Source organism: Pterocles gutturalis, unplaced genomic scaffold (assembly GCF_000699245.1).
Source record: "Pterocles gutturalis isolate BGI_N339 unplaced genomic scaffold, ASM69924v1 scaffold6058, whole genome shotgun sequence".
Taxonomy (NCBI): Eukaryota; Metazoa; Chordata; class Aves; order Pterocliformes; family Pteroclidae; genus Pterocles; species Pterocles gutturalis.
The window spans coordinates 2,551-25,282 of record NW_010122885.1 but is presented as its reverse complement, the minus strand read 5'-3'; the positions used below and the strand labels follow the sequence as shown (position 1 = coordinate 25,282).

Below are 22,732 nucleotides of genomic sequence, written 5' to 3'. Positions count from 1 at the left end.
TCTCCGCTTTTGATGCACAAGTACTGAGCGATGTTTAGCTTTTGTTTTCCACAAGCCATCATAACAACCATCCTCTTTCTCCTTGAGAGGACTCTTGCTTGCATCCTGCTGAGCTGTTGACTTAGCAGAGCATGCCAGGCACCCACACCTATGTTATTTCATAAAGGAATTTAAGTTTTCTTTCTATGAGCATTTACTAGCATCACCATTGCTTCACCAGGGTTTTGTTGCCTATAGTTGCATAATTGCACAATTCAGCACTTACGCATCAAATGGAAAAATATATTAGGCAGGTTCTGTTCAACTCTCATCTTGACTAGTTTCTGGGTAGTCCTTCTTGCATTGCATTGAATTGTTCTGACACCTCCCTTTGTTTATTTGAAGAAGTGTGTGTGTATACATCTATAATACACTGTTAGTGTGGAACTTTTCATTATATAAATATGCCATAAAAGGCATACCAATTGTTTTAAAATAATTAGCATTTCAAACACTGTTCTCATTCATCTCAACTCCTGTGCTTTGGTTAAGCAGAGCACTAGCTATTTAATCATGCTGGATGAATTTAAATATTGGTATGTAACACTCATACAAAAAAAAAAAAAATTGCTTGAACTTTAGAGTAAGTCTGAATCTTTTAGTATTAACCCAGAAGTTAAACAATTGAAGAAACTAGGAAATCATGTTTCATTATCCTAGAAAACAAACAAACCCCCTGTACTCTACCTAATGGCTTGAGAAGTAACACTTGATATATTAGTCAGCTTCATGGTAGTATTTCAGCAGTACAGTTTCTCACTCAGATGATGTTGTAATGGAATTGCTCATTCTCTCCTGTGACAGTGATGATGCTGAGTATTTCCTGAGGCACTTCACTTCTGCAAAACTTTGAATGCCTAATATAACTTGAGTGGTAAGATAGCGCAAAGGAAAATACTTCTGAGTTCCTAGAAGTTATTCGTTGTCTGGCACTGAAGAACAAAAGTTGGAAGGCTTCTGAGACTAAAAGTCCTGATGAAGCACCACTATAATGTCATGAGAAAGATATATTGGGTTTTTTCCCTGTGCTCTTCTGGAGGCTCATTTTTTGACAGGATACTACTCCAAGAGCTCTTCTTCAAAACAGAAGTATTGTCCAAGTTAACACAACTGTTAGTATCTGTGAGTCTGATTCCATGTCCAACTCCAGGAAAAAGAAAAACACTCCATAACTAAGTTCAAGAATTTGAAGTTGTATCCTTAATGCTACTTATGTTAATTCCTTCTTTATGTGCTTAGAACAGGTCTCCAAGATCTTACATAGTCCAGCCTAAATTTAAACCATCAGCTGAGATAATTCTTCAGCTTCTCCAGTGATTTGAATAGCCTGTTTCAGTACATACCCTTTCAAGTCCTATGTGACTAAATACTCAAATTTTTCTTGCGTTTGGTCTTTTGAAGTGCACTGGTATGGTGATTAAGTACCATCTAGCAAAAAATTCTTGAGAATGGAACAGCTGCTGTACTCTGGCTTTGTGCCTAGGAATCTTCTGTGTCTTCCCTTACATCCTTTTCTTACCTTATTGCTGTCCTGCCATCTTGCAGGAGGAAGTAGCATATCTAGATTACTAATGCATTCTTCCAAAACCACCCAGTGTACAAAAACACAGGAGTCAGACACACATCTTCTAATGATCTGAAGTGAAGGTTGTGTGTCTAGAGAGCATGGCCGTACAGCTATTACTCAGTTTGATTTTCAGTGATAAAGACAAGGAAATCACATTCATCTGTGATGACTGCTCACCAGGATAAACCACACCAATAAATACAGGGTGTGTGGCTGTTTCTTCCATTTGGGTTGTTTCTCAGTTTTTTCCAAGCTTTTTAATTGCTCATGTGACAAAACTGAGGTACTGTGGCTGCTTAGTGTTCCACTGCACTACAGCAAGTGTAGTTAAATATGAAATAAAACAAGGACCTGGCAGTAGTGCAATACTGGCTCATAGTTGTTTATCTTGACAGATAAAATATTGATTTTTTTTTTTTTTTTAATATTCTACCCCTCCTATTTTTCCAGACTAGTTCTGTTAAGCTTAGCATGGGTTGAGTGACCTGAAGGAAATTGCTGCTGTTACGGCTATACAATTTGTTCATGTTCTTTCAAAATCCAGCCATAACTTGCCTAGAATCACAGAATGGCTGAGGTTGGAAGGGACTTCTGGAGGTGATCTGGTCCACCATCCATGCTCAAGCAGGGCCACCTGCTTGATCTTGAGACAGAGCCTCCTGTTTGTGTTTGTGCCTGTTGCTTCTGGTCCTGTCACTGGGCACTACTGAAAAGAGCCTGGCTCTGTCCTCTTTGCACCCTCCCTTGAGGTATTTATATACGTTGATGTGATACCCCCTGAGCCTTCTCTTCTCCAAGCTGAACAGTCCCAGCTCTCTCATCCTTTCCTCACAGATGAGAGATGCTCCAGTCCCTTCGTCATCTTTATGGCCCTTCATTGCTCTCTCTCCAGTAGCTCCATGTCCCTCTTGTAGTGGGGAGCCCAGAACTGGACACAGCACTCCAGGTGTGGTCTCCCCTGTGCTGAGGAGAGGGGAAGGATCACCCTCCTTGACCTGCTGGCAGTACATTGCCTAATGCAGCCCAGGATAGCATTAGTCTTCTTTGTCACAAGGGCACATTGCTGGCTCATGTTCAACTTGTTGCCTACCAGGATCCCCAGAGTACCTTCTGCAAAGCTGCTTTCACGCTGGGTGACCCCCAGCATGTAGTGGTGCAGGATTTTGCACTTCTCCTTGTTCTTGCCCAGGCGCAGGACTTTGCAATTCTCCCTGTTGAACTTCCTGAAGTTTCTGTCAGCCAACTTTTCCATCCTGTTGAGGTCCCTTTGGACGGCAACATGACCCTCTGACTTGTCAGCCACACTTCCCAGTTTTGTGTCATCAGCAAACTTGATGAAGGAGCACTCTGTCCCATCATCCAGATCGTTATTGAAGGTCTTAGAACAGGACTGGACCCAGTACTGACCCCTGGGATACGCTGATAGTTACTGGCCTCCAACAAGACTGTATAATTGATCACTACCCTCTGGGCCAGGCAAAGAAGGCATTCAGTATCTCAGACTTTTCCACATCCTGTGTAACCAGGTCCCCTGTCTCCTTCAGCAGTGGGTCCATGTTTTCTCTAGCCATCCCTTCCTTTTGTCCCCTATGTCTGTATAGAAGCCTTTCTTGTTGTCTTTGACATCCCTGACTGGATCCAGTTCCAGGTGGACTTTGGCTTTCTTAACCATCTTTCTGCATGCTCAGACAGTGTCTCTTTATTCCTTCCAGGTTACCCACCCTTGCTTCCACCCTCCGTAGGCTTTCTTTTTGTGTTTGAGTTTTGCCAGGAGCTCCTTGTTCATCCATGCAGGCCTCTTGGCAGTTTTTTCTTGCTTCCTACTTGTTGAGGTGGACTGAACATAGAACACAAATATGTTAAGATAAGCTACTAAGCTGACATCAAATTCTTAAGCTGATTCATGTACTAAAGACCTTTGTCTAATGCCTTGCTGGTTTTCAGTCCCTGGGGCTGCTCACTTCAGTGTTTTGAGGTTTTCAAATGGTCAGCAGCTTTTTCATGCTGCTTTTAGGTTGTATAAATGTGCTTTATTTTTTTTCTTCTTCCCCTCCCCCTGCCCAGTTTGCTGTATCCTCTATATTTGCTAAAAGGCAAAATACGGTCTCCTTTTCCACAGAATACAGCCATCCACTTTAGACAATTTCCTAGCTTTGTTACCTACACATCTGCTAATTCAAACGCTGTGAATTGAATGCCTTACAAGGTCAAAGCCAGACTGTTCACCACATATAGGTGTACAGATGGAAGAAGGACAGGTTTATATGGTTTAATCTCCGGTATCTGGAATACAAACTTGGATTTAAGTAAGTACTGCTGTAGTCTGGGCAATTTCCTTTGGTGCTAGCTATGTTAGCATGTTGTAACCTTGCAATGTTCCTCTTTTGGTTGTATTTTTCCCTCTGGTTGTGTTTATAGTCAGAATGGCTTCTGACCCTGCTGTCAGAGTACTCCATTTTGAAAAAAAAAAAAAAAAAAAAGTGAGTCACATATTTTTGACTGTTATTCATCACTAATAATTAATACTGATGACCTTACCTGGTGTTACCAATAAATTTAGAGTTTTTCTCTTCCCCTTACTCCGCTTTTGTTATCAGATGAACTAAATAATACCAACAGCCTTAATCAGGCTTATTTCATAAGGAAAGTGCAAACTCCACTTCATTTGTTGTTCTGAGCAAAAGACAGCAAGGTTTTTTTTTTCGGGGGGGGGGAGGGGGGCAGTGGGTAAGGCACTACAGACCAGCAGGAGCTGTAGCTTGCCATGTTCATCTTCTTTACTTCATTTTGTGAACCCTTATTCCTTCTTCAGTCCAGGTGGAAACAAAAAGACTGTTTACACCAGGCTGGTGAGCACCTGAGATCTGTGTACTTCAATTGCTGTTCTGGATTCAGCTGGAGACTGACGCTTTCCTGGTTGTGACTGGTTTCACTTGTTTCTGCTCATTTGAGGTAACACAGTTGATTCGTATTATGTGGCTAGGACTCTTACCCCGGAATGAGGGCAGACACAGATAAGAAGAAATAATGAGCACTCATGCTGGCTTTGGAACCATTTGAGCAATGGCTGAGGTTCTTTCATGGTGCAACTAGAGTAGCAAAAATTGAAGCAGCATGTTCATTTGCAAATGAAGAGGCAACAGTCAGCAGTATTGCTGTCCAAGATGAGAAATGTTCTTTTATGTTCTGGCAATAGGAGACACTTGGCAAGAAGTAAGCATACAAGGCTGAGGCCTAATGACCTGAATATGCAAGCAGAAACAGGAACAAAATTCAGCTTGACGTTGAGAAAGGAACGAGAGCCAAGCTGATCTTTTGCTACTTTTGTCAGTCTGATCCCTTAAGTGACAGAGCTTCCAGGCTGATTGATTAGATGCTTGTTTCTCTTTAAAGTAACTTTTTCCTTTTTTTAGAATACCTTGAAGTGAGTGGCTGCCTGAGTGCTCAGGACCTCAGATGCTCAGTAGGAAGTATTCATGCTGCTTCTGCAAATGTGTTCGTGATTAGATGTGCCACAAGGCCTCTAGGCTTTGCTAGGGAATAGCAGCAAGCACTGGGAGTCGTTCAAAGTATAAATTGCTCTGTGCATCTCTGTTTTCCTCCCAGCATAAATGAGACATAGAATGGAATAGTTCAGTTGGAAGGGACCTTCAATGATCATCTAGTCCAATTGCCTGACTGCTTCAGGGCTGACCAGAAGTCAAAGCATGTTAGATTAAGGGCATTGTCCAAATGCCTCTTAAACACTGACAGGCTTGGGGTATCGACTGCCTCTCCAAGAAGCCTGTTCCAGTGTCTGACCACTCTCTTGGTAAATACATTTTTTCCCTGATGTGAAGTCTGAAACTCCCCTAGAATGACAGAACATCTTGAGTTGGAAGGGACCTATAAGGATCATTGAGTCCAGCTCCTTACTCCTCACAGGGCTACCTGAAATGAAACCACATGACCAAGAGCATCACCCAGATGCTGCCTGAACTCTGACAGATGTGATGCTGTTACCACTTCTCTGGGGAGCCTGTTCCCTGGTGCAGCTTTGAACCACTCACATGTGTCCTATCACTGGATACCAGGGTGAGGAGATCAGCACCTCCCTCTCCTCTTCCTCTCCCCAGGAAGCTGTAGAGAGCAATGAGGTTGCTCCTCAGTCCCCTTCTCTACAAACTAGACAAAATGACATGGGCTGGCCTGCCTGGTTAGCTGAGCAGGGGATGAGCTGAGTAAGCTGGACTCTTGCTGTGGCAAGGGGTTGGTGCTTGGCAGATCCTTGTAGTAAACAAATTGTCATCATGGGCTTGACTTGCACCCCACCTGCATATTGACCTTCTCAGCTTGCCTGCTGCTGCCTTACCCCTGGCTCTGCAGCCCTCTGAGCAATTCAGTGAAAAAGCATTTTGTTGTGTTTCATCTCTCTGTGCTGGGATGTGGCACATCTCAAAGGGTGCAAGGCTCTGATATGTATCTCTTTCTCAGACACTCTTTTTCTTTTCTTCTTTTCTCCTATTACAGCCACGATTGTACTGTCCTACCCTGTGCTGGCCAGAACAGGGCTTACAAGCCTGCTCAGGGTGAAAGGCTGAACTGATGATAAGGAGTCTGGTCTTGTGCATGCGGTTGGGCCAGTAATGGTAGGGAGGGGGCTTTGCTCTGTTTACAAATGTATGAGGAGCACACCCACCTTCTGACAGGTATTTCACATTCCAACTAGCTTGTTTGCAATGATAATAAAGTATTTGGGGATGTAACTGGATTCCTCTCTGGCCTTGCTGACTGTATAAGCTAAGCACGGAGTGCCCACCCTGTGCTTTCTATCAGGGAAGAGTGCTACATGCTTTGGAGATTCAGCACAGTCACAGTAATGCGGTCTGCAATCCTTCAGAGATACAACTGGTCAGACTATTGCGAATTATAAGAGTGTTTCTTTCATTTGGGTGTGGCAGGGAAACCATGAAATCCATCAGCGAAAAAACCCTAAAACTTGGTTTAGGTGACACTGAGTACGCTGTGTGGTACCTTCTGTGAGTTTTGCCAAACCCAATGCATACATTTCTAAACACAAGAATGCAACCCTCGGTGAGTGACACTTTTCTTCTAGACTTCATCTTTGGGTTGCTAAAGTGGGTGTGTTTAGTTTACCACTCTCTACTACGGAAGAGGAGCTGCTGGGGCATTCCTACAGTTAAGGTTTTAAGCTGCTTTCCAAGAAGGCTGTCGGCTCTGCTTTCCTCTAAATACATTTTCTGCCCTGCCCAGTGATTTAAGCCTGCATGCCAACCTTAAGACTTCTCTGCCATCTGTGTCTTGCGCAACTGCCAACAGCCACAGTGGCTTTAGTGTCCTCCAGCCTTGCTTCGTTTGCTCATGGCAGGGCTAAATGATTCATAATGCTTTTCTTAAGGCACGCCGATCTTTTTTTCCTTTTGGTCGCTGTGACAGCTTGGTTCACATGTTCTCTAAAGGAGAGATGCCTTCCAGGGTTGGCTGAACCATTACCATGTGTTGAGACAAAGGGTCTGGGTTTAGCTCTTTACCCAGTGCAGCTCCTGCTTTCCTCTGCGGGATGCTCCAGTCCCAGGGTGCAAAGGCACTCCTGTTTCTGGTCTTAATGAAACTTGAGTTTTGTCAAATGTAGTACCGCAGCTCCAGCCCTCTTACTGTTTATTTGCAGAGGGTTGTTTGTTTCTGTAAATACTATCAGCAATTAAAGTGCCCATTCTGCAGATGCTACATGCAGTCCTTCACCCCTCATCTATCAGAAATTGGTCTAAGAGTGGGAAAATTTAATTCAGCAGCAGCCACTATGCTCTGGATGTCTGAAGGCCCTTATAACCCAATAACCTCTCTGGGGCTGTGACCCATGCAGGGTGAGCAAAGACTTTGTGACCACGGGACCATATAGCAGAAACTCTCCAGATCTCTCCGTGGCCTTCACCTGGAAACAATGTATTGATTTGTAGATAAGTTTCATGAGAAGAAGTAATTTTTTTTTCCTGGTGTGAAAGTTCAGGCAGGCTCTAATAACTGCCTGTGTAATTAAGTTGCTGGTGTTCTGCCAACCTGCAGGAAGCAGTGTCTCAAGACATGAAAGCAAGTATGTGCTGCCTTGGCAGCAAACTGTGACACTAGCTTTGACAAGTCAGGGTGGGGAGGGGAGACAGGATACCAGTCTTTCCTCCCTGAAAAGTCTGAATGAAAGCAATGATGTTGGAATCATGTTTGCATTCCGTCTGTGGCAGTCCCGCCATCCAGACAAGGAGGGGCATTCATTGCGGGAGCCACGTGCTTTCCCACTCATCTGCTTGCAGAAACTGCCCTGCCTTTGTCATGCTGCTCCGTTGCACTTCATCTCTGTTCAAATACACTTTAGTGGGGTGCTCTGTTGTGCTCAGCTCTATGCATTTACACTGGCTGCTTCCGCGGAGTTTCCACCAGGCAGAGATTTGTTATACAATTATTTATTTACAGGATGAGTGCTCTACCCCACCCCAGCATCTAAGCATACAACAATTAAGATTGTAGCATGGTTTGTAAAATATGTAGTGAGCAATGTATGAGTGCTGGGCTGTAAAACCAGACCTTTACAGGAGGGGGTTAGGGTCCACTTCCAGCTTCAAAGCAAACTTCTTACTTGGCTTCTGCTGAGGTGCATAAGTTCAATGGTTTCCTTCTAGCTGTCTGGAGCAACCCTGCCTAGAGACTAAAAAACCCAAAACTCCTTTCCTCCCCTGCCCTCCAACCCCACCCAAAGGCTTCTGAAAAATGTGCAGGCGGGGGTACACCTATGTGCCTGGGATCCCATGCGGCTGTGGGGTGCTCAAGCTTGAGCACCTGTGACATGGGGACATTAAAACCAGTTTTAATGTAAAAACTGGTTCTTACCAGTGGATATAATTGACTTGTAGAATACCTACTACTGTTTCCCAAGACTTGAAGGCCTACCAACGCAGTAAATGCAGCCACAGAAATTGGCAGATGACAAATTTTTCTTTTGCCAAATTTTCTGTTTCTGAGGAACTGTTTGTTTGACTTTGGTTGTTTATTTAGAAATACTTTTTTATCCAGATGTTTTGTGATGCAAAAGGAATTCCTCATAACTGAAGCTAAGACGCATTGTATGATAGCTATCAGCAGCTGCTGCTTTGCCAAAAATGCCAATGAAAGGCACTGGCTCACTGTGTGTGTGTGCCTGGTGGGTTTTGTGGTTGATAGTTCTAGCCAGCCAAAGCATGTGTTTTTCACAGCAGCTCTTCATAAGGGCTACCTTAAAAAAAAAAAAAAATATTTGCACCCAGAGCTTCTAGGGAACTGGAGAAGTGTCATTGGGCTGGAGCAGAAGAAAATATTTAATTTTTTTTTTTCTTTTTCTTCTCATTCCTACTCTCATCTGGGTCAAACTGTTCCATGAGAAATACCTTGATTGGCAGCTGTCTGCCTCATGGTAGTAATGAAAAATTTAACTTTAAATGAAATAATCTGAAGTTAAACAGAACAGATGTGTAGATTTTGGTTTTGGGGTTTTTTTGTATTATTATTTTTTCCTGAGCAAAGGCACTTACTCCTCAGAGCTGGGCTGTGCCCTGGTGTGCCAGGGCTCCTCATGGGGTGCCCACCTGCTGAGCAGAGACCTGGCACAGCGGCTCACCCTGGCTGGGGATCTCTGGAGACTCACCGTTCTCCACAGCCACTTCTTCTGCTTCTCCAGTCCTTCAGTTTCTGGGCACGCTTCTCATGTGAGCTGGTGCCAGGAGTCCGGGAGACCTTCTTGGGGTGCTGGGTCTCTGCCTCGCCATGTATAGAAACAGTCAATAAATTTTTCTGGAAAGGACTATCGTTATCTGGCCAGCCCTGTTGCCTGGTTCAGTAGCTCAGGAACCAATGCAGGGCTGGATTTTTCTCATGATTCTGATAAGAGAACTCAATAATGTATCTCAAATAAAAGAGCAACCCCCTGTGCTGCAGATAGGGCCTGATGGATATGGAAATATGAGCATACATTTGGATAACCAAAGAAAGGGATTTAAAAGACCAGGTTTATTATAGGACTTCTGGTACTTTGCTGACACACAGTTTAATGTCACTGGTGGTTTATCATACTGATCTGAGCTTTCTAGTAAGATTTCCAATAAGGTGGTAAAGATACTTTGTGTTTGCCTTGTGTTATAAAAGCAGTTACAGTGCTTTGGCAATAGTTCAGCCATCTTGTGCCTTTATCCCTAGACTTATGAGTTACCATGACTGCCGTAGTGATGTATTTTAAAAGTTAGGTAAAATAATGGTAAATCTGATTGATAAAGAGATGAATTGTGAGGAACATGATTGCCCTTAGTCCAGCATGATGATGTAGAAAAGAAGTCTTTTCAAGAAGACTTGATTTTGTTTCAAAACTACAAACTCAGCCTCATAAGTGGGATGATATGTGACAGCACAGACGTGGTGGAAGAAATTAAGCAGGAAATGTTAGCACTCACTGTCTGTCCACATTACGGCTGCACTAGTGTTGCTTCTTACTGACACGTTCTTAAAAGTTTTCTGGTCTCAACTGAAAGACATTTTGTCATCTTTTTCCTCTTGCCAATTTTTTTGAAGGATAGGCTTTTTTTGTACAACAGATGTGAAAGTGTAGTATGACAATTTATATGCAATCCTATTCAGAAATAGCAAACAGCTTCTGTTGACTTATGACTTCTACTGGGGTGAATGCTGCAAAGAAGTAGACTTTCCAGTATAGCAAGTGAAAGGAGAGAAGATCTCCGCATACGGGAGACATGAGTTCAAGCACCAAGTTAGCTACAGCTTTGTGTGACACTGAGCATGTGACTTTGTGTCCACGTTTTCCAATTATAAAATGGCCCCAAGCAGCACTTCTTGAAACCACAGGAAAACAAATTGGTGTTTTATTACTAAACTGTTGGGAACTATTTTGGGCAAGTTAGAAGGTCAGCCTACGTCTCTGTTGATATAAGGGCATCTATCTCTATACAGCAATTTTCTGTGCCAGATTGAAGAGGGAGACAGGCTCTTTCCTGACAAAGTACTTGAGTTTGTGATTAATGGTAAGGTGATGAGTAGTTCCCATGGACATGCATTTTGTAGCATGGGGCATTGGTTTGGATACACCACTTAAGCTTATTAGTGGTGCTGATAACGAATGAAGCATTTTTCTTGTGTTGGAAGGTAATTGTGCAAATTGACATGTTGTCACCTAAGCGTGTCTTGAAAGATGAATGAGACAGAGGCTACTGCTCTGTGGCCTGTAATCCCCCGGGCTGCTAGATGCAGAGGAGATCACCTTAAGGAACATCTGGGTTGCCTTTTATGATCCTCGGATGGGGACCAGTTCACAGTGACTTAATCCCATACCATCCAGTGAATGTGGTGAAGGTCCTAACGCCACATTGCAGATTGAGCAAAAGAGTCCCAAGAGCCTAACCAACCTCTGTGGTGTGTGTGTGGGTCCTCTCCCTGTGGAGTTGGGCTGTACTCAATTGTTCTTCAGAGCAGTTTCTTTTGCCCTGGAAAAGAGAGAGGTTAGAGAGATTACCTCCATAGGGTAATTTCAACTTTTGTGCATATTTGCTACAAAAATGAAAAGGATTCATTTTGTAATTTGGAAAAACAACTAAGAAAGTTTCTTTGACATAGCACAAGGGGCTATTGAGAAAAGTGTTTGGATCAGGGTTGTTGAAGTGGAAAAATGGAATGTGTTTTTGAGCAAAAGACATTTCAGCTCTCAGGTGAAAAGATTTAAATAATGAATTTGACTACAGGATGGATGGATTCAGACCACTAAGTAGCAACACATGTTCTCTCTCGGGGCTTTCCACTTGTGGTTTACCAGCCATGCCACAACGAAAGCCTTTCGCTTTTCTGTGAAAGTGAGTCGTTTCTTAGAGTCTTCCCACAAAGCTGCATCAAGCGGTGCTTTCCTGCGCGTGTGTTTCAGTTGCTTAGGATATGCGGTTCATGTCAGCTGCTATCTTTAAAAAAGGGAAACAAAGGGATGCTGGTGTCTGAGTGCAACACTGACCTGGGACAGCGCAAGGAGCCGGTTTCAGTTCTGGAGTGGGAGAGTGGGTTGTACCTTTGTTCTGCTAGGGGTTATTAAGTTGGGTGAGAAAAGGATGTATTGGCCTAGGTTTAGTGCTGCCATCAGGCTACTGCAGGGCTTTCACTGAGTTTGTGGGAGCTGAAATAGGGCAAAGCTTGTGATGTCCCTGTATTGCTTCAGTCTCCCCTCATCTGAGGGCTTTGGAAAGTAGCGCTCGTATGCCCTGAGGGATGTGGCTGAAAGTAAAACTGCTGCTTTGGTTGGGGGCAATGGTTTGGATTGACTTGTCTTTACGTGCTGATAGATTTAGTCAAACCTCCAGAAGAAGGAATGGATTTTATTTAAAATATAAACATGGTATGTGATGACAAAAGCTCTGTTGTTACAAAATTCTCAAGTCCTTTGAATGCTAACAAACAACTGCCGTCTAGGATTTACTTGCATAAAACAATTGAAAGTATGGATTTTGCGAGAGGAGGCTGTAACATTTAGATGTATTTAGTGCACTATGAAGTAGCTCAGAAGAAAATCCAACCAGTCTAAATTAGCTTAACAACATACTGCAAAGCGACTGCTAGGTCACTTCTTACAGCCCTGAACAGTAACAGCTTCTTGCAGTTGCAGAATATAAAGGTGGAAAACTGTTTATAGAAAAGGTTTCTGTCAGTTACAGCAGCACCAAAGAGGCTGTGCAAAACAACGCGTGATAGATGGCACAGAAATGTCTGCAGGACTTCTTACTGAACCACTAGGAAATGGTTAGCCCTTCACATCTGCACAGATGTTGTTCACATTTTTAAGGTGTCTGTGAGCTTTCCTGCTTTCTTCATGCAAATTCCCTTTAGGGTTCACGGAAGACTAGATATAGACTCAGAAAATATCTAATGCCTAGATTAATGGACATGAGAGAAGACAAGGAAGGGCTGACAGTTAAAGTAACTTATGGCACCTCACTAATCTTATCTGACAAATGCTGTGAGATAAACTGCCCTACCTGATAGGGTATGTTACAGTTGTAGATTGGAAGGCAACAGAGGACAAAAGTGAAATTAATAAATAAACCAGAGTATTTTTCACAGGCATTCAAGATTATCAAATATGCAATATACTTTTTTTTTTACATTAAGAGATAAAATGTCTTTAAAAAACCAGAATTGTACATAGTTACTTACAATCTAAACAGGAGACAGGAGCTTAATTATTTTTTTAAAAAATACTGTTTCCCTCTCTTTTTCAAATTGCCAAATAGTTCTGGATTCCCTGTGATGGGAGAACAGGACAAGAAATCTTGTCTTCACTTGGCTGGGATTTGAAAGCTGATCTTGATATGAAAAATAATGTTCTATCTCACAGTTGGCACTAGAGTTCCTTCCTCCTGCAGAGCTAGGACAAACAAAGCTGTGACTTATTAATAAAAACAGTAGAATTTTAGTCTAGTAACTGGTACAGGAGAAGCCAAATGTTTCTAGGGCTCAGTTTAAAATCATCATCTCCACCCCTACCATGACAAGATGGGGACAACTGCCCCACCTAGGAAAGTGAGCTAGTATAGGTTCCTCCTTCAAAACCTCGTACCATCAGCAAAGTTTACTGTTTCACTATTTTCAACCAGTTGCTCTTAGCTGACTCGGGGCTGAACCAGCAAGGCACAGGCACTGCACAAGGAAATTGCAGTTCTTCGCTTTCTGGACTTTTATGGACAACACAGTGACATTGTCTATGTGTTTGGTGTGGTTTTTTTTTTTGTTTTTTTGTTTTTTTTTTGTGTGTGTGTGGAGGAATGGGACACAAGGAAATGTTCGGATTAAAAATTTTGGTTTACAATCCTCCCTGGAAGCCAGAAGGGAGTGCTTAAATAAAAATCAGCTGAATCAAGCACAGCTTGACCACAGTTTTTGCTCCATCCTGCAAAGGGTAAGTCCAGGTAACCCAACATTAAGATAGCAGAGACCACCACTTTTAATTAGTCAGATTGCCCCAGCCTGTTCTTTCACACAGTATGCACTGGCTTCTGTTAAAAGTGGAATTCCCCTTTTTGGTGGAATATTTGGTAAAAAACCAAAACGTTGATATCAAGTGCATTTAAAGAATGCATGTTCCCTTACATTAACACATGCTTAACCCTGTTGTAGCAACTCCCATTTTTGGAGGACTGGGTCAAAATGTTCTACCAAGTTCTGTACACAATAACATGCAGCTGCTGAAACCAGACAATGAAAGGATGTAGTGGAGAGAAAGAAAGTTGGAAAAGGTCACAAATCTCACACTTCAGAGAGTCCTTAAGTTTTGTTTGTTTTTTTTGTTTTTTTTTTTAGCTGCCGTTCTTCACATTCAGTAGTCATCATCAGGGTAAGGAGAAGCAGTAAGAACTTCCTATGCTCCTGAGAGGCGGTTGCTTCTGCTCCTAATGCAGTCCTTGAAGGTGATGACGAGACACTGGGCACTCACCAGCTTTCAGCACTCTGCAAACAGAGTAGCTAAGTCCTAGGCTGACTGCTTTTCCCAGTGCAGGAGCTCAATACACTGACAGACAATCACAGAGGACCGTCCAAAGTGGTTAGCTGGTGTGGTGACACAACTGTTGTGTGGACACAGCCAGTGTCTGGAACAGAAATCCAGCAGATTTTACTGTCTCTTGTGTTGGAGAAGGGCTTTTTTTCTTTTTTTGCCATCTCTCTTGGCACACTGCAGAAATCTGTCACTTGTACTACGAGCAATGCTGCCACTGAGATAGGGGGTGATGCTTCTCTTGACACATCTCCAGCTGCCCAAATTGTTGGCAGACTTTCCATTTAGACAGGTGCTGTGAAAACAAAACAACTTATTTTTAGGAAAAAAAAAACATATTCTAGAGTCGTTTTTCATGCATAACCAGTGGAACAAGCTGCAAAGCTATGGAAAAGATGTTTTGATGCTCCTGAGAGAGAATCAGCAGGGGTGAAGCCCTGCCTCTGCCTGGGTACCAGAGACACTGGGGGCCCTCTGCCCTTGTGCTGCAGGCTGAAAGTGCTTCTCCTTCTGCAAATGCAAAAAGTGCTCTTCTGCTAACGTCTCCCTCCCTTCTGAAGGGATGTGAGTGTCACCTTTTGTCTGTTTTAAGCTACTTCAGAGAATGAGATGCACAAAGCCAATCTGTGGTCAAAGGAAACCAGCTTCCTGAGGCTTCTCTACAGGCAGTGGAGGGATCCCTCCATGGAGCCATTCAGAATTGCTCCAGCTCTGTATTTCTCCTCTGTGGAGTATCCTGTCCCACTGACTATAATGGTTGTCTGGAGAGACGAACCCCACTGGGATAAAGTTACTGTTCTTCACAACCTGCCTTCCCTGCAGTTTCCAAAACTTTTTTCTTTTTAACAGCAAAGCTGGTCTCAGTAGGCTATTTTTGTTTTGCAGTACTCAAGATTCCCACCCCCCATGAAACAATCCTACCTTCTTCATAAAGTGAAACCCATAGAAGCAGAAACATATTTACATCAGCACCGAAAAGCAAAATGCTGCAGCAGAGGGTCCCTGTGGGTGCACCTCTACAGTGCCTTATTCCCCATCTACCACACACAACTTGCTTGAAAATCTCAAATGATCACTGAAACAGTAATTTATCCAAAAGCTCATCTTTTGCCCTCAAGGTAGTATCAGCTATTTCTAAATAATTTCTGATAGATACTAGTTTCTTTTTTCATTAGGAAAACAACAGAACAACAAACCTGGACAGATGGGGACTTGACAGCCTGCACAAACTCTCTGCCTCAGTGTTCCACTACCATTACCCTTAGAAAGGCATATTTTCCTAACATTTAGCTTAAATCTCCTTTGTTTAAGCTTGTTGTGCCTTAAGTGCTGTGTCTGCTGGGTTAGGGTAATAAATAACTTGTCCCATCCTCCTTAAGGACTCTCTGAAGAGGGCTGTGTGTACTTAATCAGCCTTGACTTCTCCAGCCTAAACAAACATAACCTTTCTTTCATGAGAGACCATGTTCCCAAGATCATTCTCATTTCTCTGGTATTGGTCCAAGCTGCCCCCAAATTGGGATGCCCAAAAGATACTGCCTTCTGTGCCCTACACGGCTCTGTTGGCAGAAAACAGCCCTCGGAGGTGGGATAGTTTCTGATAGCAGCAAACCACCAAAGCTGCTGTCCCACCTCCTCTTCCACAAATGCTGTGCAGACACGCCAAGGAAAAACACAGTGTCTGGAAGAGAAGTGTATCTGTTTTGTTAATGAACAAATCGTGGTACAGCAGCCTTCAATATTAAATAAATATTTACTCCTATTTATGTCACAGAGGTTTTTCTGCTTATGGGCTAAGTCCAGAGATTTAATCAAATAGGATCTGGTACAAGTTAAGTCTGGAGAAAAAAAGGTTGACCTTAAATTAATGCCTTGTGTTATGTTAATGCAGCTCACAGGAATGGAAGGAGAAAATGTATCTTTATCTTAAGGAGAAAATCCATCCTCCTTTCTACAGGAAACAGTGTAATGCCTGTTTAGCAAACACAAATGTGGATCAGGCTGGGGTTGTGTGATGAGTCTGGAAAATAGCTCACCATTAACCCAGTCTGCATGACCACCAAAGAAGTTATAGAAAAAGTTCTTTAATTTAAGGGTTATTTTGCTTCTGCTTGATATTATGAATTGGGTATGTTCACAGCATCTGCTAGAGCAAACTATGCTTTTGCTATTACAGTTTTGGTGGAACCACAGTATTTTCTGTGTGTTCTGCAGAGACAACCAAGCAACAGTTATTTGCTTCAGTAGAAACTATCAAAAGAGATATAAAATAGGGAGATATTTCATCCTGTCTATACCCTTGCAAGTCCCTTGTGCTGAGGTTTTTTTTCCAAAGTTTTCTTGCATTTTTTTGCCCTGTTCTTATTTTTCTCCCACTATAAATGATAAATGAATTTGTAAACCAGCTGGCCTGCAATATTGTGTTCTTGCTTATAAAAAACATGAACACATTGAAAGCCTAAACTGCCATGAAGCAAATGGTGTTCCTGTATGCCAGCTAAAGACCTTCAAGGATGCAGTGCCTAAAAAGGCAGGTAACAACCATTTGATGATGGGCACTGACATAATATGAAGTGATAACCGTCAGTGCTGTCCAGACTTGAAAAACAGCATTTAAAACAGATTTTCTGAGTTTGGCTCTGCCTGGCTTATAGCATAATGTCTTGTTGGCAACAGTAGCTGCAGCACAGTTGTAGAACAGGACAGGAGGGCTGTCATGCTCTTTCAGCCTGCATGCTCTTTGTCCCCTGTTGATTTGTCATATCCTTTGGCCTGAACTGTTGAAGGAACCTGTGGGAACTGAGACTCTCAGGCTGCTTTTGGCAATGCTTACAGAGCTCAAGGGAGGGGCTGAGAGAAGAAGCAGGGCTACTGCTTTACATGCTTGAGTTTGTAACATTCAGCAAGTCTAATCCAAAGGCTTTATGCAGAGCTCGAGTACCAAAGCCATAAAGTTAAGTCACTCTTGACACAAATACAGTAATATATTTTTAATACTTACAGTTGAATACTCCTTTGTCTTCATTTGATTGGACATCTGTTGAAACAAATGCACTGGTTTAAGCATGGAGGATAATAACTATAGTCTTCATCCAAACAGGATTAATGTTAAGCAACATCCACTGAAGTTGAGGGTTCAATGTGCTAAGTGCTCTTTGTACAGCAAAACGCAGTCCATATTCTATTTGCTTACAGTCTAGGTCGCCATTTCAGCTAGCATAGATTTTGGGTTTGAAGCAATGGCCCTTCTCCCTGTTTTGGGACAGAATCCTGCACCACTCTTGGGTTGTTTCTGAAGGAAAGACATGGCTCCTAGCACAGCTGCTAGAGATGCTGGGCAAGATCATTACCCTGCTTTCTCCTGCTCTTTCTGAAGCACCTGGGCTTGCTAGCCACAAGGGCATGGACTGAACATGTGGTTTCGTCCTTGTCTGTGAAAAGCATGGTTGTCTCTCTTCCCTTTTCTTAGATCTTAGCTCTCGTATACCTGCGAAGTGGCTTACAGTAAGTACTCAGATATATCAGCAGACTCAATTTGGTTCACAAGATGTTTTTTAGAGCTACGTTTTATTCTGTCATGCCAAGCACTGAAGAGTCCTGCACATGGGCGAATGCAGCAATACAAGAGTATGCATGTTTAACTTGGAGTGACAGTGAGACATGCTTTGTTTCCAACTTGTAGAAAGCTGCTTGATCCCAGTGGGATCTTGAACACTTAATTGTCCAGACAGTGATTTTAAAGCTCTCAGGATTGATTTATCCTCTGATTTCTGCTTTGGATTGTGCTAAGCAGAGCGAGCTACTGACCCCAGTTCTGGTCCACGGAGGAACATCCCCTCCATCTGTCCAGAAACAACCTGCAGGGATCACAGCTGAGAAACTGTGGCACAAAGTCTGAGTCACTCTCACATCCAGCAGTTAACTCCTGTGAGGCTCAGGTGCATGAGCAGAAAACCACAAAGAATAACACGTCCTGGGGCACTGTGTCCTCCCTAGGGCACCCCGGGTTTTTTATAATAGCATTATTTCCTGCTGTTGCATGCAGGCAGCTTGCTTGTACTTTCTAGCAATGCGCTGGGTGTTATTAAATATTTTGGCAAACGAAAAAGAATTTTTCAGATGTGGTCGCGTAAATAAAGGGCCTCATTACCTGTGTAGGACACTAGTTTAGAGGACCTCCGTCTCCACAGCCAGCAGGATAAAGCAGCTAGAAGTCCTATCACAATGACAATGGAAATGATGCCAGCTGCTTGAGCACCTCGTCCTTTTTTCTCCAGGTTTTTGTGACTTTCTGTGCTAGATCCATTGCTTTGCTTCTGCTGTGTGTCTAGAATAAAATTGAAAAAAAGAGGTAGTAAGCTGTAAATTTTCACATTGCATGCCAGGCAAATATTTGACCCTACTTTACACAGTCACAAAAATTTCTGAAGGACTAATATCACTGAAATTCTGGTAGCCTTCCTTCTGAGAAGGGCACATCTTTAACTTACATGGTCTAATAATACAATGACAGTTTATTCCTCCCTGTCATCATACTACATACATCCTTCTTTCTTCCTTTTTGTTCTTCCTTCCTTGCCAGCCTTGGGAGACTCTATGTCTGAGCTTATGTCCAGACTCCGTTGAAAATAAACCTATACAGAATCTATTATGTAAATCTGATGGTATTCAGAAAAGTGGGTGAAAACCTGTTTCCCTGAAGTTAGTGACAAATTTCCACTGTTTATGATCCAGATCACATTTCTGAGTATTTCAAGTATGGTAGTGCTTTTAGGAACCAACAAAAAGTATCAAGATGAAGGTCTTTTCCCCTGAAATACAATATGATGGAATGCCATTAGCAAACTAATGACAAGTTTATTTAATTTTCCTTTAATTTGGGATGACAGCAAGGGTATGCTATCATATAAACACTCTACTGTGCAACTTTTGCTTTTGTGCACAATTTTTGCACAATATATATAAACAATAGTTTATATAATTTGGCTATGTTTGTGGGATCACTGTAATTCTGTCCAGAGTATGTGATTCCTTGGCATGTTGAGGTAAACTAACTGTGGGTATCCAGTTACAGTCATGCAAGCAGTCAAACCTCCTTGCACCAGGGTGCAGAAACCTGCAAGAGAAAGGTGTGGCAGGAGGCAGGACCAGGACCAGCAATGAGACTGAACAGCCACCTCCAGAGCTACCCCCTCTCCAGATAGCTTCTCTACAAAGCTGTTTGGAAATAATGAAATCTACACTTGGTACTACAGCTATAATTTTTTTAATAGCTTTTTTAAAAATAGCTTTCTGGTTTTGTGAAGAGTCAGGTATGGGTTCAGGAATCGTGCATCTGCTGTATGGTGCCCCCTGAAAAATAACCTGACTCCTCAAGACATCATGTTCCCGAGGAATCGAATGGTAAAGCCCAGTGACTGCTTTGGGTGCAAGAGCTTCACAGTGTCATCATCATAACGCACTTGACAGGGTGTTCACCTTGATGGAGAAGAAGTAAACATAAAGTCTGTGGCTAAGCATAACTAGTTTGAAACAAAAAATGAGCTCTTGTCGCTCTTTGGAACTACTGTATTAATGCATACCCCTTGTTAGTGCATGTCTACAGACAGAGCCATACTGGTTGATATTCCTGCTATCTAGAAAGCATGAAGTACTGTGAAGGGACTTACAGTTGGCCGACAGATTTTCCCGCAGTATTTTATTTTCTACGGAGCACTCTATTTGCATGTTAGAAGTGGCTTTAACCTTCAATGTGCTAAAAACGCTGTAAGTGCCATCGGCGTGGGGGGTGATTTCTAGCTCTGATGGAGGCAGGTGGCTGTTGTCTGTTTTATTTATCCAATAAACGTTGGGCTCTGGGTATCCATTTCCAGACCTGCAGCTGAAAGTCACCTCCTCTTCAGTGCTGCCACTGTTTCTTATCGGTCCACTGAGTATTGGTTGGCTATAACTAGCTGGAGATCAAGAAAAAAAGAAATAGTCATTGACATGTTGAAATGTATTGAGAAGACAAAATTTTGACCTTGGGGGGTTCTTGAAGGAGAAGTTCTGGGTTTCACACGACCTTCATGACTTGAAAGGGAAACACCTGCAGGTTTGGTATGTGAGCCAGAGAGCTGAGAGAATTACTGGAAGGGCAGAAAGGTGAAGCCAAACTCAAAGGAAGAAAGCAGCTTCTTAAGCTGCTGTAATTCAGTCATGTGCAAGAGCCCTTATATTAAAGAAAACCAAGATAAAAAAAACCAAACACTGGATAAACAGCTGTTAGGGGTATTCTCCCAGTTTTAGATTCCCTATCTGTAACACTTAAATAAAGCTAACTTCATTTTAGCAAAGGGCTAAAGTATCTTTCAAAGTTGGGGGTATGCTTAAATATAATATTGAAATGGTATGAGTTGGAAAAGCTGGAATAAGAATTTGGGCAAATATTTGCAGCTGGTGAAGTTTTTACCTGCTAAACTGAGAACCACTTCTGCCTGGTGAATCAGTTGGGTATATTCAGTTTTCTGCAGTACTACACATTTGTATGTACGTTCGTCACTCTGGCTGACGTTCAGTAGTAGCAGAGAAAAATCACCCTTTTCCAGTCTATCCCAGAATAATTGAGTCCTGTTTTTAAAGTGAATGCACTGTTCACTTTCGTTGTCTTGACCAGAGATCATTACATGTACAACTGAACACTCTTCTTGATCATCAGCTATTTGCCAATATACCCGTAGATTTCTTAGGTGCAACTCTCTTCCTCGATAAATGCAACTCAGTGTAGCGTTGTCTCCAAGTTTACTGACAATGATCTTCTCCTCTTGTGCCATAACTACAAGATTAAAAGAGAGAAAAAAGGGAGGTTATGTGGAAAAAATGTAATTCTTTTCAAGTATATTCTACCACACGTGGGCTCCAGTATTAGTATTTATAACAGGCAGGTGAGTGTGCTCACTTCATAGTCATTCCTACCTCCTGACTTGCTCGTGGCTAATTCTCTCCAGGTCTGTTTGTATGTTTTCCAAAGGTACCTTTTACAATATGAAGCCTTCTGTTTATTTCTTTCTCTGAGGATCAACCAGTCTAAGCATTCCCAGCCCCATGGATAGCTGCCTGTTTCACTTTGCTCACTGACTGGGACTGACTGCGGACGTGTATTCAAGTCCTAATGCTTTAATAATCACCTTTTTCAAATTAAGAAAACTGCCAAATAACATCAGGTAAATCACAAGAAGTGGAAACACTGATAAGAAAAAGAGCACTACCATTATTCTGAGAGCCCAAAAATTAGAAAGGGGAGTAAAAACACTGTTTCTCAAAGTGGGGATGTCATAACAGTCATATTTTATTTCTACCATCTGTGTCACCCTTTCAACAAATATACCCGGCTGGCAAACCAGCATGCCCAGATACATCCAGTGACATATTCATTAGACATTTACAACCTCTCATGGCTACTTGAGTCTCTGGTTTTCAGGGGACTTTTCCCGGCCTCCAGACATGAGAACAGCAACCCCTCCTCCTGGTGAGCACTGAGGAGGCGTGAGCTGGCTGATGCAGAAGGTGCGGGTCAGCTACTCCGAAAGGACCAGGGTGGCTCTGACCGCAGCCTCCCTGCTGAGAGGGACGCATCACCTCTCCTCTGCCCCAGCAGCTGAGACCTCCCTGGTGCAACTGGTTGCTGACTCCGAAGCAGTGTGCGTGTTGTAAATGTCGGACTGGGGGTGAGAGGGGATCAGGCATTGGGGTTGGATGGGAGAGATTACAGCCGGGGGAAGGGATTACGTGGGTGGGTGAATATTAAGGAAAGAAAAATCAAAGGTTTAGAAATGTGGAACTAGAGTACGGTGAGGTGAGAAGTGGCAATGCTTTAGGTAAAGGGGGATGTGTCTTTGTTTTGGTGTGTAAGACTCAAAAATAGCTCATCTACACACCTGAGTTGGGCATAAAAATACCACTGAAGCAAATGCAGTACTTGCAGTGAGGAAGGCAGTATGTTCTATAGGCCCTTACTCTCTGCTGAAGAAGTAACAACAAGGACGCTGCAGCTCAGACTTTGGGAAACCCCTCCTAGCAGCAGCAGAAGTGACACTCTGGGAAGACAGAGGCACCTCCAGCACTGGCATTCTTCACTAACAGGCCAGCTGGCATCCACTGAGACTGTATCTGGTGCAATTTGTCCTGATTTTGGGGCCAGGGAGTTTTCTTGATGACTTTGTTAAGGTCCTTCTCAGTTATTAAGCAAGAACAGAGTTGAGACAACTCTAAAAACATTTAAATATCACAAGGTGATGTAATTTAACCTTACCTTTGTTTTGAAAGGGATTTTTTTGAAATGTAGTAAAAGACTTACTAATACTGGGTACTTGATATTGTGGTGTATAATTCTAGCCATAATATGAGTATGGACTTTACCCAAGCATGTTAGATCACCTGCCCTGATCAACAGCCCTTTTTACCCTGCTTCTAAGGCCTTTTGTTGGCAGACACAAATACTCGGGGATGTCCATGAAGCAAGCAGAGCAACCTAAGCAAGAGCATCCATAAAGTCCCTTGCTATTCTCTGTACCAAAACTGATAAAACTGAT

The 22,732-nt window shown here is 42.7% G+C and overlaps 1 protein-coding gene across 1 annotated transcript in view; it reads right to left on the bottom strand.

The window, feature by feature from the left end:
• Window positions 1–22,732, bottom strand: part of LOC104464844 (ICOS ligand-like) — a 57,180-nt gene that overhangs the window by 32,252 nt on the left and 2,196 nt on the right. The window contains exons 3-6 of the mRNA XM_010077682.1: window positions 20,614–20,976; window positions 19,832–20,116; window positions 18,313–18,489; window positions 2,714–2,953 (exon numbers count right to left, since the gene is read on the bottom strand). Of these exons, the coding sequence (XP_010075984.1) occupies window positions 2,714–2,953; window positions 18,313–18,489; window positions 19,832–20,116; window positions 20,614–20,976 (1,065 nt within the window). The remainder of the gene's footprint in view (window positions 1–2,713; window positions 2,954–18,312; window positions 18,490–19,831; window positions 20,117–20,613; window positions 20,977–22,732) is intronic.